Raw genomic sequence first — 27,880 nt, forward strand, 5'->3', positions numbered from 1 at the left:
CGGTGTGTTTTATATGCTCATCCTCAGTCACATCTACTCTCCTTTTGGTGCGGCATCTACTTCACTTCATCAGTGTCCCCTGACCATTCGGGAGGAGGCCCCTCCCCCATCGTGAGTCACCCCCATCTCTCGCGTTTGGCTTGGTCACTGATGCAGAACGAAGCTTTGACATTGTACCAGTCAGTCAGAGCGGTGTTCACTATCACCCCTATCTCCTGGACCCGTTCGTTAATGCTCATTCTTAATTTGTTTCCCCGCAGATGTGATGAAATGAGAATTTGCAAAACAAGAACGTGCGAGTGAATGACTTTATCTGCTGCGCAGTGATGATCCACCCCACACACAGCGTGGGGAATCTTCCTTGCAATTGTATTCAGGGGAGTGACTGTAGAGCACAGGGACCAGCCAAGAAAAGACAAGTGAGGTTGTGACCGTGAGAGTTGTGAGTAAGGGAGGATGGTGCACAGCAGGAAAGATCGATTCTTATTTAGATGAAAATGAGGCTTGATGCTTGTGGGGTGAGAGCAGGGCAGCTTTAGCATCCAAATGAATTGAAGTTTCACAGAAATTACCCTTAAATGAATTACCAACAATAAAACACCAAAAGTTTCCAAAGAAACTGTCACAAGTCATTTTACTTTAGCTCAAGGTCTCTTTTGATGGTGGCCTATAATGTCTTGAGAGGCTATTCGTGTGAACATGAGCAATAAACTTGCTTTAATCACCGCGATGACTAGTAATTGGCAAATTAAAGTATTTATTTGCAAGCCGTGCATATACATGTTAATAAAGACATTAATAGGAAACAAATGGAAGGTGTTTGTGTTGGTACATATTCATGTTTTGCTTCTTTTTTTTAACCGATGCTACACGGCTGTTAGCATGGTCAGTGCCTATTTTGTTAAAATGCTGCAAGTCCTCTCAGTAACCACCGAGACGTCTGAACTGTGACTTGTGCTACTACACAGTCATGCAAAAAAACTAAACAATCGCTGTTTAGGTTTACAGTATTCTCTATTCTTGTTGTCTCTAACTTTAGATTGATTAGCTCCAGATTGCCGTAGATGGATGGTAGGAGAGTCAGCATAAACCACTGCCAGTTTGGTCCTACTCCCTCATGCACACCCATCATCTCTTCTCAGCATAGCAGGGCTGGCTGCTGTTCTCCTCCACATCCATTCAGTCAGCCATTCGTCTTGGAAAGCTGTCTCTCTGATCTGAGTGATAAACTACAGCAGAATTGCCCAGTTTGCAAAAAACAAGGACTCTTGTTTTCAATCTGCTGTCAACATTTTCATACTGAAAACTGATGGGATGTTTCATTCATGGCGGGGTTACAGCAGCATGGTATTCTAAGTCCGGACTGTTTTACTTCGCCGTCGAATACAATGCTTGAAATTGGCACGCTTAACATGTACATTTGGATATCGGAGAATTGATTTTAATGCACAACTTATGCAGCATATGACACCCACACACGTCGACTAAATTGGTTTTTATTCACGATAATAGGTGCCCGTACCAAGGCTGAGGGAGCTTATCAGATTCATAGCCACTTGATCAGATGAAATATAATCAGGGCGATTTTATCACTGGGGTTAGTTTCACAAACTCTAAATGCATAGTCAGCCTATTAAAGCGAATACCTGCCCTGTTTTTTTTTTGTTGTCTTTTTGATTTTTCCAGACTGGATTATGTCACATATTTTGCGACAAGTTGAGCACAGGCAATAGATGCAAACAAAAAAAAAAACATGTATGTGTGTGTCATTCTATTATCAGCTTTTACAGCGTTGCTGTGCAGAGGTGCAGCAGTTAGTGCTCTTGCCACAAGGCAAGGAAGTCTTTGAGTCTGGGTTGGGCTGAGGGACCTTTGTGTGGGTTCACATATTTCCTTTGCAATTGGTGACTATATTGACCGTAGGTGTGAAGGTGTGTGACTGACTCTCTCTGTACACCTGCCTTTGGTTCTAGCAGGGAGAAAAATGGTATAGATTAATCACAATCTATTGGGTTTTTTTTTTTCATACGCAGTGTAGTGTAGCACAAAGTGCTGTACATGATAGCAATAAAAGTAACAAAAAAAACATATATATACAAAGACACGCAAACAAAAACCCCACTCGCCCACCCACGACTAACCCCCGCTGCCCACATCAATTAACAGTTCTAACAATGGCCGGGCATTGATGGACCAGGAGCGAAAGCACCATCCTAAAGGTCCAACCACATTGAAAGGTGAGATTGAACTTAAACATTGGCTACATTAAATAATGTATCAATTAATTCAATGCTAAATTAATAAGGTGCTCCTTGAGCCTGTTCTTAAAATACTAACAAGAAACTATTACACCTCTCACATCCGTCATACTTGGAATGTACAAGTTCCCTCGCTGGTGAAACGTAGCATGGCCAGTCTTTGGATTGTTTTGTTTTCAACAGTTCTTCCCCTTCTCAACATTATACCAAAGAACGAGGTACCAGAGGCAAGAGAAGACCGTAATGTCCCTATTGACAAAGTACATTCAGTCAATTACGAAATAAAGAATACTGTCCTGAGTACTGCTTATTGTCATATCAATGTGTTCTTACTCATGGTTCATTGTTGTGGTCTACTGAGAATCACTCCCACCTCATAGTGAAATAACCTCGGTTCAGTTGCAACCTTGAGGCCTTTCTATACAGACTTTGAATGTTCTTCCAATTGGGTGCACGTTTTTTTTTTTTTTTTTCCGCCAGATTCTCCAGTTTCCTCTTACAATCTGAAAACATTTGTGTCTTACTAAACTTTTTGGTATATGTCAATGTGAGAGTGAGTGATTGTCTTTTTTCCCCCCTTTTTGTTTGCACTGTGATAAACTCTGCCTTTGCCCATGGTCAGCTGGGCTCAGTTCCAAGTTGGAAAAAAAACAAAACTATATAGAAGATGGCTGTGTGGAGATTCTTCCATTATATAACCAGGCACTTGTTGCCTCGGACATCTTTCTGTTTCTTTCTATACCCATTGTACCTGATTTCTCTTATTTCTAGTCGATTAGGTGTTTTCATCTTGTTTGTGTTCATATTTATTGGGCACAGGAAGAGTATAATGTTTTCCATTTGATTATTTGGGTGGGTGGTTGTGGTATGTTGTGGCCTATAGGCGCTTGCTTTTATGTATTTGTTGTAAAATGGATTTGAAGGTCTTGGAGAAGAGGATCTGGTCTAAACATATTCACCTTCAACAATGTCTCTCAGCACCTCCATGATGTCCACTGGCCAACAGCAGGATCTCCTTCAGTGACACATATCCCACCAAAGAGGGCCACAGGAGATTGTTCCTTCCCGTGGACATCAGATAGTATAACTTCTTGTAAATAATGTTTGTTGTGTTTTTTTGTCAATTCCTTTCTTTCCATGTATATATTAGTCACTGTTAAGCCACATGCTATAAGTCACATGCTAATATTAAATGTTGCCTGCGTAATTAATTACTATTCTATTTTTTATTTGATAATTTAAATGTTTATTCTATTTATGTTCTATTCTGTGTGGAGCAATGCTGTAAAATAATTTCTCTCTGGGGTTAAAAGGTTATTCTATTCTATTCCTACTACCATGCTATTATGTATGCTATTTCAGAACTGGACATGAGAAGCATATAGAACTTGAAGTAACTCTTACTCAATCACAGCCCTTCTAATCAATAAATACTATCCCTGTCAAACTAATAAACATATTAGATGATGTCAGGCAGGGCTATCCACAACTCAGTTCTGTACAAGCAGAAATAGTATTACCTGGAAGAAAAAAAATTAGTTGCAGTGTTTGTTGACACGTGAACATTTCTAAAACGGACATACGTCCTCCCTTTCGTTGTTGTTTTTTTTTTTTGCTATGGGAGTTGACTGATTAATCCAGCAACCAGCGCGCGCTCTGCGCTTGAGTTTAATGGTCCAAGCGACGCTTCCAGCTCGCGCAGATAAGAACATCCCACTTACTCGCGCGACATCAACAACAATGGCAAACCGTTGCCTGTTTTGGTAGGAGAATTGTGATTGGATCCACACGGTCCAAACTCCCCGTAATTACGCCTTATTCTTTCTCGAATTGACCAGTCTTTTGTTTGTTTTTTTTCTTTCTTTCTTTCTCTAAAACCACCGTGCTCGTATCGTGATTATATATATATATTTTTTCTCCCCTATTCTTTTTTTTTTCCCCGAAGATGTGCGAGGCGCTGTTGGCAAACCCACACAGTCGGTGCATGTGTGTCGGTGCTGCTCCTCTGCTGGGCTACTGCTACTAACCTAGCTGCTTTCACTCCGCGGTTAGCTAACGTTAGCCTGGCCGCGTTCACTGACGGAAGATAAAGAAAGAAGAAGAAGAAGAAGAAGGAGGAAAAAAAAAGAAAGAAGAAGAAACGGGCGAATGTGAAGCGAATCCGCGAGATCTGTTTTGTGAAAACAGTCTTCGAGTGTTTTGCTAATCGTCGCTGTCGGGTGCGGTAAAGAGGTGTTGTATGATTTGTCGTAGAAGATACTTTGCTGGCTAGCTCGCAGGCTAGCTATTTGTGTTGTATTCTTCGACCGAGGGGGGGAAAAACGGCGAGTTTTCTTTGAAAGTATGGACGACCAGACCAGGATGTTGACGGGTCTCACCGGACTCGGTGGACTATCGCAAGCCGACGTCGGCGACCCAGACTCTGTCAGGAAACAGCAGTCCCTCGGTCAACCTCAGCAAGACATAGGGGATATTCTACAGCAAATAATGGCCATCACCGACGAGAGCCTGGACGAAGCACAGGCCAGGTAAGACGAGCGGAGAGCCATTTTCCACACGGCAGCTAAGCTAAAGTCCGCCGTGTGTCTTATTTTTTTATTTTTTATTTTTGTTGTTGTTAAAGGCTTGGGCGTTTGTGTGAAACGTTCACGTCAAGGTAATGCGTAATTGCAACATAATGCAACTTCATGTTGGCGATTTTATTTGTTGCTAAAAAAAAATAAATCACCAACGCTGTTGTAGGTTTCACGAAAGAATATATGTGAGAGACCAACAGTGCTGTGTTGTAGTTTGTAAGAAGCCCTTTGTTGCTAGAAATCTGGATTTATTGCAAACCGTGGTCTGCTACTATTGTATTTATATTTCAAAAAAAAAAAAAAAAAAAGCTTGTAAGTGCTCACGATTAATCTGAACTCGCGTCAGATTTAAAAGTTCAAACTCCCCTGTGGATCAGTGACAAAAGCAGCCATATATATATATATATATATATATATATATATATATTTATATATATATATATATATATAAAGCATGAATCTACCACCTACGTTATCTCGAAGATCCTTTGTTTTGACAAAACTTAAGTTACAGGTTTGTTGTCTGATTTGAGTTCACAACACAGAGGAGTGCAGAGCTTAAGCGCTGATCCCCCTTCTTTACACCACTTACCAAAACTATCCAAAAGTACGTGGACCATAATACACAGCTTCTCAAGATGGAGTGTGCTTCGCAAGTTGCCAAACTCGCAACTGTTACGATTTTTTTGGTCATGTTGTTGTGTCTTTATTTTTCACTAAAGTTTCCAGGCCAAATCGGATTTTTTGTTTTTCTTTCTTTCAGTGATTCTCGCCATTTTTTATTTATTTTTTGGTCTGAAGTGCTCCTCCACATTAGTGCCAGTGATCTGAAGAATTGACGTACAAATGAGTGGATAAATTGGGGTGAGGTGAAGGCATACTCACTGGTATATATCAGCCAAGTGATGTCCATGGTGACAGTAATTAGTCATTCATGTGACTTGTCACGTAATGTTTGCATTGGAGGTATTTTTGCATGTCATTATTGTGGGGAGTATGCATTGCAGTGACCGACTGAGCCACACTCATTTGCCATGTGGTTCAAAGACCATAAGGTCAGTTTCAAATGAAGCGTCAGTATTTCAACAATAGACAACCGTCCACTGCAAGACTGTGGCCACAGTGTGATGTGTCATTAGCTAGTGATTTTCCACCCAACATTTGACCACCTGGTTCTCTTAATTAATTCACTCCTCTTTCACTCCCTCCCTCCCTGGTGTTCATCCTTTTCATTGTGTGCTGGGTGCAATCAATTCTCCTATAATGTGTACGCGAGTGCAGCTGTCCGCAAATCGAGTTTCTATTAATGAGATGGTGGTGAGGGGGAGGGATGATGCTCTACTGACAACCTATGAACGTTGGGATATTACCTTTTCCTCATTACAACTTTGAGGACTTAATCAGGACTTGCCTCATGACACAAATATATATATTTTTTCCCTCAAAGAAAATGTTTCTTATTTGTATTTTAGATTTTCTTCATTACCCCCCCCCCCCCCCCCCCCCTTTCACTTTTGATTTTGATGACTATATGCCACCATTTATTCACATTGAAAAAGGCTTTGAATTTCAATTATTTGGACTTGAAGAGTCAATTATACCAGAGTGAAATCATGTGGCAGGGATATTATATTGGATGTCAACAGTCTTCTGGAAAAAAAACCCAACCCTACCTAATTAAAGATGTGGCAATGGAAGTGCCAAAGGTGTCCTTGCCGCCTATATTTTTATATTGATCCAAGTTCCTACTCAGAGCATATCCCCCTCTTGTGCCCAAGATGGATAAACACAGTACAGTGCAATGCTTATATCTCACAGTTGGGTGTATGGACCTCTCAAGAAATGGTACTACTCGCTGATTTTTATTTATCTTTTTTATTATGTAAGGTTAAAGGTCAAAATATTCGGAGAATTAAAACCGTAAAGGCAGTGTTTCAGAAGGACTCGCAGTTGTTGGGAAATTAAATTGTACGGTCTTTGATAGCATCATTCTTCCCTCTGACCACGTTTGTCACCCACACATCAATCTTTCACTCAGTCATCGAACTTCAAATTAAAATGTGTGGTGGCTTGCACATGGACATGACACCCTTGTCATGCAGGGTGGCAGTGTGTTGGGATGGGGAGTGGTCAGGGAAGCGCAATAACTCAGTGTTGCAGAGTACACTTCCTGCGCACCATCCGCCCTCATCCTCTCACCCTGTCGCCATATGTTCAGATGCTGGTCAGAGGAATCGCCGGCGCATTGGGGTGGATCAGACGACCCCACAGAGGGAGGGAGAGCAGGGGGGGGCATGGCAGGGGGTGGACTGCCACTCAACTTCCAGCACAGGTCAGTACAGGACCGCATGAGCACCCCCTTCTCCCCCTCCTGCTCATACTCTCCATGCTGATGGCAGCCCTCCCCCCAACTCAAATCCAGCAGTGACAGAATTGGTGGATAAAATGATATATTTAGTGCTTAGACACATAACTCTACACACATAGTACTGCCTCAATTTTCCCACAGAACGGCAGTCATTTGGGGTATATGCAATAGCTTCACTATTTGCTAGTCCCCTCATTAATGATGCAGTGGACTTTCACGACTGGAATTGGTGTTGAGGTTAGGTGTAGCCAAATCATATTCATTTGTGGTTGTTGTGAATGTGTTATTGTTGATGTTGATTGGATAAAAATGGTTTATTTCTAGGCTTTCATTTTTTTTTTTACTCCCATATTTTATGTTTTCATATTCATGCCCATCATTAACAGAGGTGTCATATATTTTTCACCTGAACTTTAACTGAATGCTCCATGTTGAAGTTGTTGCCTCTGAAACCTGTTTTTTTTTTTTTTTTTGTCATAAGTGGTGCTTGTGTTATTTTATTGCACTCTCTATAGGGCAGATTCAGAGGCTTGTGTTTTGTTAGTTTATAGGACTAGTCATTAAAAACACGGTCGCACAAAATCATTGACATCTTTACAAGATGATCCTACATTACAACAACACTGTAAACAATGGACAGGCAGTTGTTAACAAAGCCTCTGACAGCCTCAATACGAATGTTATACTATGAGATGCACAGGATGCAAATTTTGCATTGAATGCATAGTTGGACTTTTTATGGGTCAGTTTTACATATTTGCGGACGTAAAAATAAATGATATTCTGTTCTATATTTATTGAGCTCCTATTACACACCACTGTCTATTGTAAACAGGTATACACTTTTAATATAGTAGTTTACACCAGAAACAATAGTGCCAAGTCATTTGGGGTCGTATTAGTGTCATCGCTTTGCCGCTGCATTCAACTGTGGTAGCTGTTATAAAGCTATACAAGCCTGTGGGCCTCAGTGCTTTTTCGGGAAACTTTGTTCCTACGGTGCTCTGATTTGATTACTGTTAAGTGTATACATTTTACCTTTTCTCTGGTGTGAGCAATTTCAACAATGAAGTTAATGTCTGTGCTTAAATTAAAATTGCATTTTAATTGATATTTCTCCTATCCACTTTCCAATATACGTTCATGGAACAAGTCATTGTCTAGGAGCTAGAAATAAGATTACTTGTATTAACTCTGAAGTCTTGTGCTCAGTAATGATGACCTTGAGGTTTGGCATCATTACCTGTCCCACGGTGCAAAGCATCCAAATGACAACATTACTCTTGCTAGTTCGGATTGATGCATCAAGGATGTGTCTGCACGGACAAAGGCATTTGGCTTTTGAAAATGCCTTTAAACAACATGGCTCTGTCCTGCCGTGTTGCACTACACTCTTGAAAGGCTGTATGCATAATACATACAGCTTCTCTACCTGTTTTTTTTATGGGGGAGGACATGAAATGACTTGAGATGGAGGTCTGTTTATCGTAATCCCACTGCTCTCTCATTCCCTCTTCTCTCTTACAGGAAGCATGCCCTGAACTGCCACAGAATGAAGCCAGCTCTCTTCAGCGTTCTCTGCGAGATCAAAGAAAAGACGGGTGAGTTTTCTACTCCACTCACTTCTCCAGTCTGCACAGGTTACAGTCTAATGCTGCGTGCATTTGTTTCAACTTCCCGTGCACTCCACTTCACTCAGCCCTGTATTGATCAACTGTAAGTCGTATTCATTGTGAACTAACATAACCACATGCACAGCAAAGATCATAATTCTAACGACGCTTTACTGTTGTTTTTCTTTTACTATTCATTGAAGCAATGCCTAATTGTTGGTTCCTGTGCAGACCACTCTGAGCAGCTGAAACTAATTTGGGAAGATCATTACCTTTGGAAACTTGACTCACACAGCAGGATATGTGACATAACATGCTGATAACTGCATCTTGGACATCTATCAATTTATAAATTGCATCAATATGCTCTGCTTGGCTTATTATTCTCCTCCTCTTGCCTGTTGAGACCAGCAATGTTACCGAATGTGTGAACTAAATCCAAATGAATCTAAACACACTTCATTAATCCTCCTTTTGACCCATCATATTTCTAGGATGAGAAGCGTACAGATTAGATTAAATGGCAGCAATTTAATTGCTATGTTAAGACGGCACAAAACTATAATGCTACAACTAACACTACCCCACCATAATATATTCAAATTATTAGGTTAAAGTATGAAACCTGATTTGAATAGAAAGTTAATGCTTAGTGCATGCAACCAACAACTCCAAAAGCATTATGACTTTATAATTGAAGTTTTTAAGTGTAGACAGGTTTCCTTTTCTTTCATGGTTTCAGTGGCTAAACCATAGGTTGAAGGGTAACTGTGGATACATTATTGAAGATATCAATGCACTACTCCCATCAAAATGCAACATGAAGTGCAACCTTCCTGACACCATCTTGAATATCCAAAACAACAGTCTGTTGGATTTATTCACGTGTTAATTATGTGAATATCTATATTCGGCATAAACATGCTACTTATTGTCGTCTTGTTAGCTATTCACATCAGCTATCTGAGACATTTTAGTGTTCAAAGGGGCAGGCCAAAGGATGGATGGCAGATTGATGGTTATGATGGTGTGAATGTGGTGGGGTTTTTTTTTTTTTTGGTTTGTTTGTTTTTCAAGATTCTCTCCCCCTGCCACTGTCTCTCCCATCTTGTGTTGTGTTCGCTTTTCTCTCTCCTTGTCCTTGTGTATCTTCGAACAGCACGCCTCTCTTGTTCAAATACAATTTGAAAATGCTGCACTGCTGCCTGTTGTAGCCCTCTGTCAATAATGTATTATTGCTCTCCAGTGATTGGAGAAAAGTAAAGGCTAGGCTTGAGTGAGTGGGGCAGGGTACACTGTTTCCCAGGCAACCAGTGGTCTTATTTACCCTAATGCCATTCACTTTGATTTTCACATTTAGTCTCTCGGCAAACGAGAGAGAGGGTCTGTGTGCACTAGTACAGTAAGCTGAGCAGAAAAACAGCCCAAGCATGGAGGTAGTTAACAATAAATACATGCTTGAGTTCAATATGCCAGCCATAAAATATAGAGGTGTTTGGCTTTGCTGGTGCTATGCTGGCCATCTGCCACGCAGTGCCCTCCGAGCTGCACTGTGTACCTGCCTTGGCATTTCTCTGTAACGCAGACCCCCTGTAGGCCCCATTGTCTGCCTCTGGAATGTCAATTGACTTCTCTTGGTTTGCAGCTTGTGGAAGACACAATCAGTAGTCTTTTAGTATCTCCACGGATATTCTGCAGTATTTTTTTTTTTCCCTCCAACAAACACACACTTGTATTGGCATAGGCACATATACACACTATCTGTCTTGCACACGCACGCACACACACACACACACACACCAAACGGGGATAAAAGCAAACTCAGTCTTGGGTCTACTCCTACTGCCTCGGTCTTGTCCTCTCCCCCTCCCTCCCTCTGCCTCGCTCCCATTCTTGAAAGAGAAGACTTGCTCTGAACTCAGGGCTTTGATATGGTAATGTAATGGTGGTGGTGGAGGAGGGGAGTTGGGGCATGGGGGATGGGAGGTGAATTCCTTTGAGTGCTGCAGTTGGTTAGATTGTTTTCATTGTAAAGGAAATGTTCTGCGCAAATGGCAGTATCCCCACTCCCACCGCCACCACCCCCAAAACAACCCAACCCCCCCCCCCCCCCCCCCCCCCTCGCCACTTTACAACAGTGCCGGTGTTGTCCTGTGCTCTCACATTAAACATGACCTTCATCTCCATAAATTGTGATTGTTGTTAATGCTGTGTCAAAGATACACCCTGGAAAAGAAATTAAAGCACTTACGAAGAGACAAGAAATGATCAAAGTTGAGAGCCAGTGGCTTAGCTTCAACTCTGTTCTGTTCTCCCTCGCTCTCGTGGGTATTTGCTGTAAAAATAGCTCTTGGTGCAATGGGACAGCTTATGCCAAAATCTCTCGCAAGCCACTGCAGTTCACTCTCAGAAGTTTTTCATTTAGTTTGGGCATGTTTCAGCCATTTCTTCGCACTTTTATGCATTCCTCGTGTTTCGCACATGACAATCACGCTTCTGTCAGTCACCGTTCTGTCACCGTCCTGCTTTTCATGCCGGGAGATTTCCAGTTGTTTGTTCTTGGGAAATGTTCTAAGTTCACTTGAACAAATATCCAACTTTATAAGTATACAGATTCCCTTATTGGGACAGCAAAGTCAACTCTTTCCCTCCTCCCCCTCTTTGAGTTGGACGGGTTCACACTGCAACACTTGCCACTCATCTTGATAAGCTGTCTGATAAACAACTCTGGGATAATGCCACGAGTTGGCTGTGTAGAAATAGTGACAAACCGGCGAGTATCCTACCTGTCTGAGAGCGAGATGGCTGGCTTTGTGTCGCCTCTAATTAAAAGTTGACGTGCGAGTCACTTTCCCGAGGATTTCCTTGGGTCTCTGCACCACCAAATCTCATATGGACCATGCTTCCCTCAGCAACATCAGTGAGGATTTCACAGTGAGGACATTCGGATGGCCTGGAGCCAGTGTGATGCTAACTGGAGCCAGTCAGTTGCTCCGCTAGATTCCCAGTTGTGCCAGTATCCCGACAATGTGTCTGGGACTTTGGTTAATTGCTTTTGGCCTCTGTCGCTGGCCCAGACGATTCGCTCAGCAGATTTTGGTTTTTATAGCAGATAAAATACAGGACTTATCGAATAATTAGTTAGATGTTTGCTCTAAAATGAAGAACAGCCTTGTATGGTTGGATTAGAATGAATTTATATTTCAGCCACATACGAGCACAGTAGTCGCACAATCGGTTCTTTCCTAAAGAAACCGGCAGTTCTTTGCGATCATGATGACAACGCAGCAAGGTGACAACCCATCATCACATCTTATTAATATTTTGACGAGGTGGTTGAATGGTGTGATTTGGTCCCTTAATGAGCTCACTTTCTGGTTTGAGTCCGTCTGTGCTGCTTCTCAGAGGATCGATATATAAAAAAACCACTTAAACAGGATGAATAATATCTTATGAATCTAAATATTAAAGCATGTTTGCTGCAGTAAAAGCTGCTATATTGATTACATTTTTATTCATCAAGGAAAACATGAAATATTCAAATTCAAATCTATTATTTGACTTGCTACGACATGTTTGCGCATACAGTGGTGTAGTGGTTGGCACGCTGTCAGTGCTAAGGTTGTAGACTTGAACCGGAGCTTCTTCTGATTCACAGATTTTCTCCAGCTGCTCTGGTTTCCTCCTGCAGCCCAAAATTGATTGATTATCCAAAATTACTTTGTTAATTGATGAACCAGGTACATGTCACTGTGAACATGGGTCAACACAAGGCTTCAGGGCATGCAGTACACATGCCAGGCCTTTAGGGGTGCTGTGACTCACCAAAAACGGAGAAAAGACGGAGCACGTAGAAATTTAGAAGTAGACTCCTGCTCATAAACGTCTGAGTTCTCGAGGTCTGTGGCCCCGCTCCTCCTCCGACTAGCACTTGGATAGCTTCTACAGCTCGACTGGAGCTTGATTGTTGTGGTTGTTATATGCGAACGGCGGTGAGCAGAGGAGGCGGGCGATTACGTCATATTTTTTCCACAGGTGATTATCTTCGCATGTGAACGGCACAAGCCGGGGTTTCAGAATTTCCCCACTCTGGGACCCGTGTTAAAAAAAAAACCCCGTTTTCAAGCTTCTAAAACGCCGCCTCGTATGGATAATCGGCCAAAACGGGCTTGTTTACGTGAACTGGCGCTCTCGTGTGGGCCGCCTCTTAGTATTCCTGTTATTTAAAAAATCTCTATGCATTACAAAAGGACCTAAGAAGCCAAATGGATTCACTTACATGCTCACTGCATAACACATTTGTAGTTAGAATAATAAAAAAGCCTAACAGTGCTGTTAAGTCACACCTAGTTGCCTTGTGGTTATATACAGCCTGAATAAACACACCCTTTGTGAGACTGGAGAAATCAAACTTTGATATGCAAGACTCCCCTTTTCGAGCTCTTGTCTTTGGTGTTTGTGGCTTGTGAGGGGAAAACCCCTCCTAGCATCATAATTGCTTGAGTCTTTGACTGAGTACAGTACATGAAGTCTAGTGAATCACATGCCTCATTAAAGCAACTTAATTATTATTAGTTTTCAAAGAGCCCAATTTGGAACAGAGCCATAAAATTTTATGAGTTGTTAGGTACCCGGGGGAAGTATTTTATTATATTTTATGAGGGGAAGCATACAATGCATTTTAAGCCAAAAGCATTAACAAGATCATTTTTTTTTGTGCCGTCGGTTTGCAGCTACAAAACCTAAATTTTGCAGTTTTACCAACACTGACGTCTACGGTGACAATAGGTCATGTCCCTTTGTACAGTCACCAACTTCTCACTTGTACAAATCCTTGGGTTCTCTCTCTCTTTTTTTTTAAAATGAGGCTTTTTTTTTGTTTTGTTTACACAGACGACACAGTGATACAGGATTATCTGATTGGCTTTTCAAGAATCTCTGTTTTGTGGCGTCTTGCCACTCAATTGTTTTTTTTTTTTTCCTCTGCCCCGCTCCTTTGCAGAAGAGGATGAAAAAAGATAGTGTGTGTTGAGGGGGGTGCAGGAGTGATACAGGGAGATTGATGAGGCAGTAAGAGCAGGAGTAATTACTCGGTGTCCATTCCCCAAGCCAGATTGGCAGACGGCTAATATCACACAGACCCCTGGCCCTGACAGATACCCCCCCCCGCCCCCCACCCACCTACATATGAGCACACACACACACACACACACACCCCTCCCCACCTCAATGAGACAGAACCCCAACATTCAGTGTAGCCCTAATGGTGTGTGGGCCAACTGATTGCCCCATGTGGTATTATTCCTGAAGGAATTGCGAGCCTGTCTATTGACAAGAAACGATTCTCAAAGGCCAGTGAGTTTTCTTTGTGGTCAGTCAGGATTTGACGGTAATCAGAATGGCTGGATTAGCGACGATGTTGTTGATTGTGTTACTGTATTGCAGTTTTTTTTCTTTGGCTGAGCCGACTGCAACCAATTGACACTTCGAAGTCAGAGTAGCAAATTAACAAGAACGCTTGGTAAAACAAGGCTGGTAAATGAAACAAATGTTGCTTTTTCATTTGGCAACCAAACACCCTCAATTCATGCAGATTGGGGGAAAAAAAAAAAAATACTTGTAGGGTCCAAAGTAGATTCACCCTTGCAACGATTCGGACACGCATATTGTTGGCAGACGTATAGTAGTTGAAGTGTGACTGTCCAAATTGACAAACTGTCTAGTGTTTTGGCTACATTTTCCAGTGGATTAAGAATTATTATCAGCTTTATGTCCAGCAACACTGAATAACCCATCAGGACTGGTAGAAGACTCCTACCTCTCATCTGCCTTTCCTCAAAACATGTCTTATGTCGCTCCTACTTTTTTTGGTTTTGCACTTAAAGGAAGCCAGCATCGCTTTAATTAAAGATATGTAAATGGGGCCTCAGCTGGATTGCACTCGTTTGGTGGCAGTGGGGTGAGAGAGTGCTGGAGCCCAACTCCTAATCCTGACTAATTAAGGATTAATTACAATTGATGGGCCCCTTCCACCCCTTTGCAGTAGTGCACATTGCTGTCCCAGACAGTATGTTTGTATATTTCACACCATGTCATAAATGCGGGGGAGAAACAGAAACATCGGGGCTAGTGGAGGAAGGGGGGGGTTATACAATCCACCACAAAATTAGCATGGGGTTGCTCTCTTCATCTGTGTTGCTGGATAGATTGATGCTGCAACACTGTCAGCTAATCTAGATGAAGGCCGTATTCCAATTTATATTCTCTGTCATATTTGCATTTTAATGTCCATTTCTGACGTGAAGTATTTCTCGTGTTTGGAGGTGAGGAGACGCTTTATAATGTTTCATAAAAACAAACGAACGTCAGTTGTAATTTCCACCAGTCGTATATGTAGAGGTTTCTTACTTCTCGCTGCGGCGGTACGTTGGACCTGTGCTACCTAAGCATGTAGCCTCGGCTCACTCCGGCACCATCTGACTGTGTCATAATGCTTGTTCACTTGTTATAAATGGGCACTGCTCTTCTGATCTATCGCTTAATTGCCACCTAATTTGCATAACAGTGCAAATTAACGACCTCTCAAATGAGCGTTCATTTTTCACAAAGTCTTTAGGAGCTCCTTAAGAGTCTGTGCTAATGAGCACAGGAGGCAGCTGGCCTGATGAGAGTTGACTGGGGGAAGATCCTTGCAGTGCTGTAACAAGCCTCCTGCTTAGGTGTTCTTCGTCATCCTCTTCCTCATCATCCTGTGACATTTCAGATTCTTTACCCTGTGCCTCTCCGTGTTCCGCTCTGTGCCACAATGTTGTGGACAGGCAATATCGCGTTACTCCTGTGGCCACAGTGCACCCTGCCGAACGTACATTTTGAAACAATAGAACTTTCTAGATTTTACGTCACATTAACAATGACATGTTTGATCACAGGCGGCTTCCATTCGCCCGACGCAGTAATTCGAGTCTGGTCCGGTGGAAGTTTCCTTGAAACCGCCTCGTGTGTTCTCAAAAGACTAGAGTATAAGCTGCGTGCAAATACCTGTGTGCTCACTACAACTCAAGGGCTGTTTGTTTAATGCCTCTGCTATGTGGATGAACTTGTAAGTCAGACTGTGAGTTTACATGACATACAAACGTCTTACTAATATGAGACGAAACAGAAACCGCACTGCGTAGGAAAGACTGAATTTCAGGCTTGGCAGTCAGTTTTTAAACAAGACAAATTGAAATTGTGTTTTCTTCAGCAGGTGATACGATCCACACATAAACAACAAAGCTAAACATCTGTTTGATCACTGAAGATTATCAGTCAAGTTTTCCACTAAAACTTGATCCAAAAATCTATTTTTAGGCCTGTCAGCTATGCTCAACACAATCACACTGACAAAAAATGTTCTGCATTTGTATGTCGTTGAAGTTTCATCGATGTATTTTGATAATTCCCCAAATTGTCCAGAATATCATCACTTGATTGTTGATAGAGAAATGTCCCTCTGTGCCTGCAAAATGGCATTAAATTATCTACCAGGGCACCGTCTTTAATAATATGACTAAAATCACCAGGGAGAACAATTTGTAGATGTTTTTTTCCTGTCTGCTTCCATATATTTATGCAGATGAAGCAACAACACAATTGCTATATCCCTCCCTCTGTATTTGTGTGTGTTGTCATTGCTGGAGTGTCTCAGCCCTGCTCTTCAGTTAATTAAGGCCTGATTAATGATGTGTTGGACTGAAGTGTTGTTTGCCCAAGGTGTGAATTCTCCAATTCACACTTTAATCAGACCACACTGTGTTTACTCTGAGTGTGTATGTGTGTGTGTGTTTGTGTGTGTGTGTTTGTGTGTGCGTGTGCGTGTGTCAGAGTAGGGGGCTGCGTGCAACAGGACTTTGGTGAACTCACCAGACAGATGCTGATTAGTGTGAGCTGCTTAAAGTTGAAATGGGCATATGGATTGAGCTAATTAAGTTGATTGTATCTTTTTAGAGGAATGGACATATCTTTGGTTTTTTTTGTTGTTGAATTTACTAGTGACGTATATGTTTTCAATTTACATTACTACATCAAGAAAATCTGTTTTTCCTAAGCGAGTTTACCAGTTTTAATGACATTGTTTTTAATCTCATTATTGCCAGGCAACATTTTATTGAAGTTACTCTGAATCAACATTTGTAAAGGTTGATTTTAATTTGTTTGGACATGATTGCTCAACAAATAGTTTACTCTAGTCATATTTGAGCAATAAATCTCAGTTGACAAAGTTCTCACTGGACAGCAGACCACTAAGCATACTAGCTTTTTTAATTGCTTGATTCTAAGCCGGCGACACGCTGTGCGGTTTTAACAATCTGATCAGTTCACAGTGAGCCACATTGTACGAAGTGAATCTAACACACTGTGGGTACAACACGAAATTTGCAGTGGGCCGATCAGCACAATGAAAACACAAGAGCTGAATCGCAACCTGGGATAGTCGACGTGATGGTGCAAAAATAACACGTCTGGAGCGCGCGTCATCCATTCATGAAAAAGAAACTAGTGAAGCATGAACGGCGCTATCGTGGCATTTATGTCTTTGGAGAAAAATCTCCATGAAGTTTTTGTTTACATCCAAAATAAGTTGTTTACGCCATTTCTGTTTGTTGGCGTAGGTCACAGCAGCAGCAGCTGCCACAATCCCGAATTTCTATCCCTTCTCAGAATTTTTTTCCCGTTTGTTCGCAAGACCATGACAACAGCCGTCCTTGAACCTGTCTGACAGTTACGACCACTGGGATGGCTTAAAATCGCATCGCTGTGTCGCTTTTGAATTTTCTACTTGCAAAACATTCTCATAGTTTTCTAACACGCAACTCTCAACTCTCGTTCCTTCCAGAGCCCCGGCCTGCCCGCTCCCCTTGAAAATTACCTAGTCAGTTTATTATAATAAAGTGTTGACTGCCGACTGCAAGTTTGATCTATTTTCTACCGGTCAGCTGAATTAAACTGTACTTTGCGCAGCACTTCATAATGTTAAAGTGTGAATCTGTCTAATGAGTTTGTTTTTTTTCGGTGGAAATCACACTCACCCAAAATAAAGTAATCTATACAAATCTTTACATTCGAGCTTGGTCATGTTTTTTAGTTTGAACAAACTTGCACACATTGTAATGTGCTGTTGTATTATAATATTGTTTTCATGATTTCCTTTATCGATACTTTCTTGGCATTGAAAAGCCTGCACTCCAAGTTCAGGCTGAAGTGTTCATCAGCAGGCCGTATATGTTTCACAGCATTTATTCTTCATTGAACTTGAGTATCTGTCTGATGAAATGGTCAAATAGACGATCGTAATGGCTTCAATTCGGATTTCTTGAACCCAGTATATATATTTACAATTAATTGGACTCCTTTTTACACGGGTCTACTTATCACATTTTCAGTGCGGCAGTTCCGATTTGCTTTCGCATTTTTGTAATATGAATTTGCATTTTTATGTCGCAGATTTTCATGGCAACAACGTCTTTCTATGGGCAATTCCCTTTATCTGAGTTCTCTGTCTGTAATGAAAGGAAAAACTGATGTTTTCACAGTCCTATCTTCTCTCTCTTTCTGGCTCTCCTGCTCTCTGGCACGTCTCTGCTCTGGATTCTGTATATTTCTGTGGCCTCTCTCTCTCTCTCTTTCTCTCTCTCTCTCTCTCTCTCTCTCTTGCTCTCTTTCTCTCTCACTCACATATCTTCTCCTGTGACTCCTTTTTTTTTTTCCAATTCTCCTTGGTTCTCCTTCTACCCTCTCTCTCTCCTTACCTTTTTTCCCCCTTTTTTTCCCTTCTCTATCCTTCTCTCTCTCTCTCCCGCTCCCTTGCTCTCTCCCAGTGAAAGGCTGAGAATACCCAAGGGAGCTGATGCAATTAAAATGCTAATCCTGTCTGTCTACAGAGAGAGGGAGAGGGGGGGCTGACAGCATGAGGGATTGCGGCTCACATGGAGAACTCGACTGAAATGGAGAACAGAGGGGAGGGAGGGGGGCACTGGGGGAGAAGGGGTGGGGGTGTGTGGGGTGGGGGGGGGGTGTGCTGAAAGGGAGAGGGGGAGGGGATATGTGTTGGGGGGGAGACAGAGTGAAAAAGGGGATACTAGCGAGGGAAAAGACAGACAAGGATAAAGCTTGTGCTGTGAGCTGAGCAATGATATACTGACTGCGTTTAAGTCTTATCTATGCCTATGTGTGGAAGGCATTGCAGTTAATGTACAGCCACTCCACTGCTGGTTAGGTTGTTCACCCTTACCTGCACCACTTCATATATTGTGTGTTGTGTCTGCGCGGCGCACCGTTTTCCACATTGGCTGTGCAAAAATGAGAATGATTATGTATGCAGTGAAAGCCCAGCAGGATACCCTGAATATTTCATAGTATGTGTTGCTCGCTTCGTCTCTCAATGCCACACCGCCCAGCTTGGCTGGTAACGTGTGCATAATGGACTGATTTCTTAGGGGTGTAGATGCAGGCTGTGGGTCTAAAGCTGTCCTTCTATTAGAGGGGGGGGGGATGGATTTATGGAACTTAAGTATCATTACATAAAGTGCTCCTTGGGTTTTTATCACTGGACTATGTTTGTCGCTGACAGACTGTCAGAAGTCGGCTTGAAAGCATTGCTTTAATGTTAAGCTACACAGTTAGCAGCTCTTAGTCCAACAACTGCTTTCTCATTGATTTTTTATTTTCTTTCTTTTTTACTTTTTTACTTTCACGAGTCTACTAGTTAGTTCCTGTCAAAAAGATTTTTTTTCCCCCACTTATATCTGTGTCATATGTTACTTTCCTGTGCGATATCTTAACTCGTCTCAGCAGCTGCTATGCTATCAGTAGGCCACTAGACTGTGCATGAGTGCAATTCTGGGTAATCACAGCTTAATTGGAGTAATTAGGGGAATGTAGGGGCATTAGGCTACAGCTGGGGGCCATAATGAGTGGGGGCAAAAGGGAGGGGGGGGCGAGAGGTGAGAAACTTCCAAGAGCCACAGTTGCCCCCTTCACTGTGGGTCAGATGTGAATCTCGGGGAATTGACATTAGAGATCAAACTAAGCATGCAAAACACTAAACTCTGAATTTAGTCACTAAGCCCCAAAGTGTTGCACACCGTCACAGTATGGTCAGTGTCTTCTGGCTATTTGTGTTCTTTCGATAGATACAAAGCAAAGGCGTTTGATCACCAAAGCAGCTACAGGTTTATCTGACTAAAAAGTACAGGGGAATAAGAAAGGAAAGAAAAAGAGGAGGGAAAGAGATGGGCGAATCAGGGTCATTAGTTCAGGCGGCTGGGTCTGCTGCATTCCTGAGCCCTGAGCTGGGGGAGCAGCAGAGCAGGAATGTGCCTTGGAGAGAGAAGAGACCTAAGCAGAGAAAGAAAAAGGCAAGAAGGAACAAGAAGAAGAAAAAAAAAAAGTGAGGAAATATGGGAAAGTTGGACAGTTTGCTACAAAAGACTTGGTCCTATGGTGGAATAGACTCATTTATCAAATGGAGTTATGAAAAAGCAAGAACTAATTTGATCCATAGCACTTTGAAATCCTAAGCAAAAAAACTGTTTTTGTCCTTGTGTTTTTTTCCCCCCACATCTTTACTCGACGGCACAGCTCTGCTCATTTGTTAGCACCGACTGCTCCACAGCTGCAAATGTACTTTTCAGTACAGGAAAACTTTGAGTAAAACTTAAAAAAAAAGATTGAGACCAACAAGTTCTGAATTAGTGGGTTCACATTTGTCCCTTAATCTTTGACGACGAAACTTTCATAATCCACGGGCAGGACAAACACCCAACACTACCCAGTTTCCACTGGGATTAATCCCACCGTCCATATTGTGAGCGTCTGTGTCTCTCACTGAACCATCTGGGTTCCTCACAGTTCAAGTGGGCTTTTCCGTCCTTCATTCAAGCCTTTGGCTATACAAATCTGTGTAAATGTGGACATCCTAAAATAGATTTGAACAATAACCCCTTACTTAAATTCATGAGGAAAATATGGAAAACAATCATACATAATTTTAGACAACGATTGCAACTATTAAAACATGGGCAACTGTTAATAATTGTATTGAAATAATATTGAGAAAGGGGGGAAAAAAGCTAAGTTTCAGGTTTTACAAGCTGGTTTAATGCAAAAACCTGATAGAAACTTGAGGACATGGACCGAACAGGGATACTAAAAACTAGAAAATCAGACATTCAAAACTTTCACCACAAATGTATACTTATCCATGTATATCTCCAAATAAATAAGAATAAGTAAAGCTTATTTTTTTCTGTGCATCAACATTGCATTATATTATTGTTAATTTGAAGTGAATTTGTTTTAATTTGTGCCACATTTAATATTTCCTAATTATTGACGTTGACATAAATTTAACACTGGACTCACTGGATTTTTATTATAAAACTTCTTAGTCTCATGAAGTTGAATGATTGAGAAGCACAAAAAGTGCACGGGGGAAGATTTAGTTAACTGTTGAAAGCTCGAGGCTTTGAAGAAAAAGATGTCCGAAGTTAAAACTTTTTCAGTAACAGAATGGCGTCTTTGAGGGAGTGAAAGTGTGTGTGTGTGTGTGTGGATGTGTGAAAGGGCGAGAATAAGAGGGAGAGAGAGAGAGATGAGAGCATGGCTGCAGGCTGACAGAGGTCCTGGTATAATACAGTGGTGGAGAGCAGCGACTGATAACTATACTTATGGCCACTGGGGCTCATAGTGACAGCACATGCACTCCCATTACTGGTCCCATGCCTCATGCCCTTATCGCTGGCAGCCTGCCACAGAGGGACCACACTGCCCTCTGCTGCCGAGTCCGTGGAAGTTCGGGCTCATTTCGAATTCAGCCAGGCGCTCATAGCAATGACTCAGGGGAGAAACTTGACTGGGTTTTGACAGGGCTGCACTTCTTTGAATTTTAGCAGTGATATAGTGTCTTCCTGTGCACCCTTAGCAGACACAGCAACACCCTTGCCCTGGTGCAAATGTGTGGGCTGTCAGTAAAAAAAAAAAAAAAAAAACTTTTTAACCAACAGGTTTTTTTTTTTGTGGATCTAAATCCTGTTTCCGATTAAACTAAACGTGAGCCCACCTGACTTGTGTTCCTGTGCTGCTCTTCTACTTCCCAGTGCTGAGTATACGAGGCGTGCAGGAGGAAGACCCCCCAGATCCCCAAATCATGCGTTTGGACAACATGCTGTTAGCCGAGGGTGTGTCGGGACCAGAGAAGGGCGGCGGATCAGCTGCAGCGGCCGCAGCTGCCGCGGCAGCAGGGGGCTCACCCACCGACAGCAGCATTGAACATTCAGACTACCGGGCCAAGCTCGCCCAGATCCGTCAGATATATCACTCTGAGCTGGAGAAGTATGAGCAGGTTTGTGCTGAGTCGACCCAAATGCTTGAATAGACACGGTTTCTTCCGCGCTCACCTTAATTAAGCACTTTTCTTTTTTTTAATCTAAACATATTCCACACGTGTATTATAAAACGTGCCAGGAAGCTTTGATAGCCAATGGAGAAGTAATACCAAGATAACAGAGTGCTCACTCATAATGAATAAGGATGTGAAATACACTGGTAGTCTTAGTCTGGATGTCTATTTTCTTCAGAAATGGCCGAATTTGTTTTGTTTGACAATATATGGTAGTGGCGGCAAGGTTAAAGGCAGTAATCCCCCTCTGGTTTTGGGATGAACATGTGACCGTGACCTCCCGGCACTCATCAAGACGCCACGGCGCTCAAAATCTGTGCCCCGTCCCATCTTTTCACCAGCGCGCTGAACTCCTCTCTCTGTGTCTTTGTTCCAGGCCTGCAGTGAGTTCACCAACCATGTAATGAACCTGCTGCGAGAGCAGTCTCGCACACGGCCCATCTCTCCCAAGGAGATTGAACGCATGGTGGCGATAATCCACCGCAAGTTCAGCTCCATTCAGATGCAGCTCAAACAGAGCACCTGCGAGGCCGTCATGATTCTGCGCTCGCGCTTCCTCGACGCCAGGTCTGTCCGTGTGTCTGTCTGTCGTCGTCCGTCTCTTGTGTGTCAGTTTACCCCCTCATGGTTTTCGGTAATATCGTGTCGGTGTTGTCGGATGACTCTATTCCAAATATGTTGATCGCGATCTTTCCTCTGCCCTCGTCAGACGCAAGAGGCGTAACTTCAACAAGCAAGCAACGGAGGTGCTGAACGAGTATTTCTACTCCCACCTGTCTAACCCTTACCCTAGTGAAGAAGCCAAGGAGGAACTGGCCAAAAAGTGTGGGATCACTGTATCTCAGGTGAATTGCTAGCTGGCACATGTTTGTTTTTTATTGTTGTTGTTTTTTTTTCTCTCTCAATGTTCAGATTATTATGTTGTCGTCACGTTTCAACTGAAACAAAACAAAAACAAATATTAAAATGCAACATTTGTGTCCCCGAGGTCTCTAATTGGTTTGGCAACAAGAGAATACGCTACAAGAAGAACATTGGCAAGTTCCAGGAGGAGGCGAACCTGTACGCGGTTAAAACGGCGGTGGATGCTGCCAATGTGTCGGCGCAAGCTAGCCAGGCTAACTCTCCAGCAACACCCAACTCAGGTACGACGTCCCGTTTTTAAATGATTTGACTTACATCTGTGGTCCACTCTTGTCTTTCACATGATGAGACAGGTAGGTGACCTTCTAGATGCTATGATTCATGCGGTGGAGATTATATGTTTTGAGAAGAGTGTACACAGAGACTGTATTTAAATTCATAGATTATTTTTATGACGTCCTCCTTAGTTTTGCGTGATGCTCTTTCTCTCCAAAATTGGGAAAATAATAACAAACATAAATTGATTGATAAACATCTAACATAAGCCTTTTGTGAGAGTAAACATCCACCACACTGAGAATTTAAATATTTCTCGAAACAAAGTTGCAAATGCAAGCCCTCTGGCTTCAGCAGTCTGGTGGCTACTGGTCAGCCAACATGGCAACCTTCTGTTTTGCTGCAGAATGAATTCTGTAGTCGTTAAATTTGGCCTTACAAAGTAAAGCTGGTGACTTTCACTTTCTCAATCAGCATTCAGGTAACTTTTTAACAGTGAAACCTTCTGCCTTAATATTATTTCACTCGGTGTTGTGCTGCTCTGTTGTCACGGTGCTACGCCCAGAGATGCTGCACATGCTGCTGCTCCAGCAAGGGAGTAAATAATTCAAATAATTAAATTAGCGCATTATTTTTAACAACACTAATAATAATCGAACCGAATCTAACCTTGGTGTAAAATATCACTCCTTACTCCCCCCCCCCCTGCCCTCGGTGGACTGTATCCAGTGATTAAAATATTGTAGTTGGAGCTCTTATGGACTTAAACTTGTCGTTCACATTTTCACTCTCTATGCCCTGAAGAAGCCAAGAGGAGCTGACCACGGCTCTCACAGGTTACAGTCCTTTCCAACTTTTTGTCCTCTCGAAAGGCTGCAAAGTCTGATGTCTGATTTGCCAAAACGTTACGGCGGGACAAAAACCCGGCAGCCCGCTGATGTCCACCTGGACATTAAGAAAGACGGCGGAAGAACAAATGACCAACGCAATGTCCCTGACCAGTAGTAACCTCTTGACCCCATTGCAGTGCGGTGGGGTTGACTGGCTATTGGATCTATATATATATCTATATATATATATATATATATTGCCTACAGGGTCACCGGGGTCATACGGCCTGTCCCACACAGGCGACACCTACCTTGGCCTGCGTGCCCTCAACGGGGAGGGTCTCAACATCGCCCCCTCTCTACAGCCGCAGGTATGCACTGAGGACAGCTGCAGAATTGACAGCTGACCTCAATGCTGTTGACCAAGCCACCCCGTTACCTCGAATACCTTCCCCTAGCCTAGCTCCTTCTCGACCTCTCCCCCCCCTCCCCCCCTGACCGTGCCCCCGACGTGTGCCCTCAACACCACCAGCTCCCGCCCGGCACCGCGCACGTACACCAACTGACCATTCTCTTACTATTTATAGAGCTGGGAGGATCACGTTGCCGCACTTGCCAGAGTGAAGATGGTTACTCGAGGCCCTTTTGCACCCATTAAAACCTGAGGCAACATTTGCAATCCGCTCTGACAGTAAGAAATATGTTTTCGGTCGTCTCCCTTTGGAGCGGGATTTTAGACGCGACATCAGCGTCATACGCGGAAGTGAATCGCGATGCTTTTCGCGAGTCGTGCGTCTCAAAAAAAAAAAAAAAATGACGGCGTCATGTAAATGGCCCTCTTTGCATTTCGTGTCCTCAGTTTCTTCATGGGTAGAGCTTGTGCTCTTATGTGTGCACGTAGTTCCTTTTTCATGACCGTTTCTTCCGCAAGTTTGGCGTCGAGCTTTAGCGTTGAGATCCCCGGGTGACGGTGTCGGGTTTGTGATCAGTACTCACGCTGCTGTCAACATGCACTTGGAGTTATTTCTACAAATCAGAGCCGGGGGATCGGCCCCCCGTGACCTGTTCAGCTCTTGGTCAGTAAGTGTATCACGACCTGCTGCCCTCCCTCCCCACTCCTCCAAAACGGCTCCTCTCCCCCGTATATTCACCCCGTCACCCACGTAGACCCAAGAATACCCGTGACTTGTTGTGTGTTCCAATGACCGTAGCGGTTGTGTCCTGGAAGGATTCACAGATTTCTGCTGTTTAAAAGCATTGAAGCGTCTCAGAATTCAAACTACCTTTTCACTTGGGCCGCAGGCTCTTATCGTCGCTTGGGGCTGAAGTAGTTTAATCAGGCACTCATTTCAGAGAAGCGACGCCTGCGATGCTCGCAGTAGAGGTTTGTGGATCCTGTCACTCCACCCCCCCCCCCCCCCCCCCCTCCACCGAGTTCACTTGTGGATGTCGATCCCAAACACAGACGACGGGATTTCTTTGTCCTCAAAGTCCATGGTTGTGTCTCTTTGCTCAGGAGGATACCCTGCACCGTGCTACACACCTGACGGGCGGCTATGAGGAGTTGTCGGGTAGTGGCCTCTACACCCCTCATCGCCTGGATGTGAGTACAAACTCTAAAGTCTCCGCTGTGGCGGTTGATGGTGTTCGTCCAGCAGGTGTGACCCGAGTCGGTTTGCACGCACGTCCACCTCAACCTGCTCAGCGCGGCTCGCCGCCCTGCAAACGAGCACCGTGGCAAGATCGTGGCTCATTGTGCGCTTTGTTTTGATATGAAGAACCAGACCACACTGTCAACTTTTAACTTATTTTCAGAGCTGTGGCCTGGACCACAGAGCAGCACAACAACAGCCGCTACTCAAGATGCATTCGATTACTTGTGTGCTCTGCGCACATGGAAACTAAAGCGTACGATAGACTCTGTTCCCTGTAAAGTGTCGTGTGGCATTTTCTTGATTTGAGGACGAACCAGGAGCAAAGGAGTTGCAGTTTTGTCACGTGACGTTCTAAAGTCCACATTTGCATGCCGTGATTGAACTCTCGCTCACACGGTTTGTTTTTTTTGTTTTTTTACCGAGAAAGATCATATATGCACGCTGACCAGTCAGCAGTTGTGCTTTATGTTGGGGGAGAATTCTCTTCTTTAGGAATCACATATTGACTCACAAAGTTGTAGTTAAAAAAAGAATCGACTATCCTCAATACGTAAATTCTTTAAGGTCTATTTGACCATAACTTAACAATTGATTTTCTTTGAAAAGTTTGAAAGGTTTGTGAATAAATGGCTCCGTCGCTCACGTTAATATATATCCGAAGCTTTTCGCACACCAATATATCTGGGTAAATGTTCACATATCATACATTTATGAATCTGAGGCACACGGTATTGTTGCATTAGAAGTCCAGTGACAGACCTGCTGCATAAACATGAAATGTGACTGCGTGTCACAACAGTTGTCTTTGGTTCTGCAATGTGGTTTCTTGGTAACGCAGCTCTTCGAACACGGACGTAATCCATCAGGGAAGTTCTTTAAATGAAAAGCGTTTTTGTGTGTAACCACCGAGGTGTGTTTGAGATTGGATCCTGTGACGAGTAAGCACATATATCGCTGATTTAGACGGCTAATTTTAAAACTCCCTCCTCATGCAGAATCCTCGTTTTTCTTTTTTTCCCCCCCCCTCTGTCTCTGTCTCTGTCTCCCCCCCCTCCTGATGGTTTTGCAGGCTAACAGCTGGCAGGACACCACCAACCCCCCCTCGGTTACCTCCCCTCCTGGTCCTCCTGGCAGCGTCCACTCCGACACCTCCAATTGATTGGGTGGCTCTCTCTCTTCCCTGCCGCCACCTCATTCCCACCGCGGTCTGCTCTGGCCAACATCGTCTGTCCCCATTTCCCACCGCTCCCTCGTGTCTTCAACCGCACGGCCGCGCTCACATTTCATAAACACACACTGTGCTGGAACACAGGACAGCCGGACACAAGTTTGGAGGGAGGGAGGGAGGGAGGGAGGGGGGGTAAAAAAAAAAAAAAAAAAAAAAAAAAAAGCAAGCCCCTCTGGCTCCTTTTCAGTGCTCAACGCTTTGTAACTCTTGGCGAAAGGGGAATGGAGCACACTGATGCTGAGAAACACGTCTTCATTATCAAGGACTTTTTTTTTTGCAAACCCACTGACCCAGCTGTGTCGGTGATCACGATGTCTGTACATGATGTGTATATGCACGCCGACTCCACACAGCACTCGCACAGCTCGCTCGTGTGCTTTTTCGCCCCGCCGCCCTCGACCCCTCTGCTTTTGGGGAAGCCGCGCGCCGTACCGCCGTACCGCCGGTGCCGCCGGAAGCCCTCGGCGTCCAGCCGTCGACACGGATCATCCAGGGAGCTCTGCTCACCTTGCTCGTAAACCAAAGTGCTGCCCCCCTCTCCCCCCCCTGGTAGTCGTCAACACATCCTCCTTCCTCCGAGCTCCACCCCTCCGCCAACTCCACACGAGACACCCCCCCCCCCCCCCCCCCCAACGTCCTCACGGGCCGGAACGCTTCATTCCGCTGGAGATTTCAAAGTGAACAGTGAATGCACAGACGGTGCATGCCCATCGCATCCAACGTCTCAACCCTTTTTTTTTTTTTTTTACTTTTTTTTTTTTTATTATTGCTGGC

General features: G+C 43.4%; 1 protein-coding gene across 4 annotated transcripts; it reads left to right on the top strand.

Moving 5' to 3' along the window:
• The first annotated feature begins 4,216 nt into the window (after positions 1–4,216).
• Positions 4,217–27,194, top strand: pbx4 (pre-B-cell leukemia transcription factor 4). Of its 4 annotated transcripts, none has more exons than XM_080512090.1 (9): positions 4,217–4,786; positions 7,053–7,166; positions 8,730–8,803; positions 21,952–22,196; positions 22,630–22,820; positions 22,963–23,098; positions 23,242–23,398; positions 25,740–25,826; positions 26,948–27,194. In XM_080512090.1, exons 1-8 carry the CDS (start codon positions 4,602–4,604, stop codon positions 25,781–25,783), a joined length of 1,146 nt encoding a protein of 381 aa, XP_080368216.1. In that variant the 5' UTR covers positions 4,217–4,601; the 3' UTR covers positions 25,784–25,826; positions 26,948–27,194. The 4 variants fall into 4 exon arrangements, with proteins under 4 accessions (XP_080368216.1, XP_080368219.1, XP_080368218.1 ...); XM_080512093.1 differs by lacking the exon at positions 7,053–7,166 and adding an exon at positions 24,491–24,594; XM_080512092.1 differs by lacking the exon at positions 7,053–7,166.
• Positions 27,195–27,880: the final 686 nt, after the last annotated feature.

The sequence above is a fragment of the Blennius ocellaris genome (genome assembly GCF_963422515.1).
Source record: "Blennius ocellaris genome assembly, chromosome: 16".
Lineage (NCBI taxonomy): Eukaryota > Metazoa > Chordata > Actinopteri > Blenniiformes > Blenniidae > Blennius > Blennius ocellaris.

Bases quoted from the DNA above. Each gene is read 5' to 3' on its own strand.
- pbx4 (XM_080512093.1), top strand. From the start codon at position 4,602: ATGGACGACCAGACCAGGATGTTGACGGGTCTCACCGGACTCGGTGGA. The intron at 4,787-8,729 runs GTAAGACGAGCG...TCTCTCTTACAG, and splicing joins CTGGACGAAGCACAGGCCAG to GAAGCATGCCCTGAACTGCC. The intron at 8,804-21,951 runs GTGAGTTTTCTA...TCTACTTCCCAG, and splicing joins CGAGATCAAAGAAAAGACGG to TGCTGAGTATACGAGGCGTG.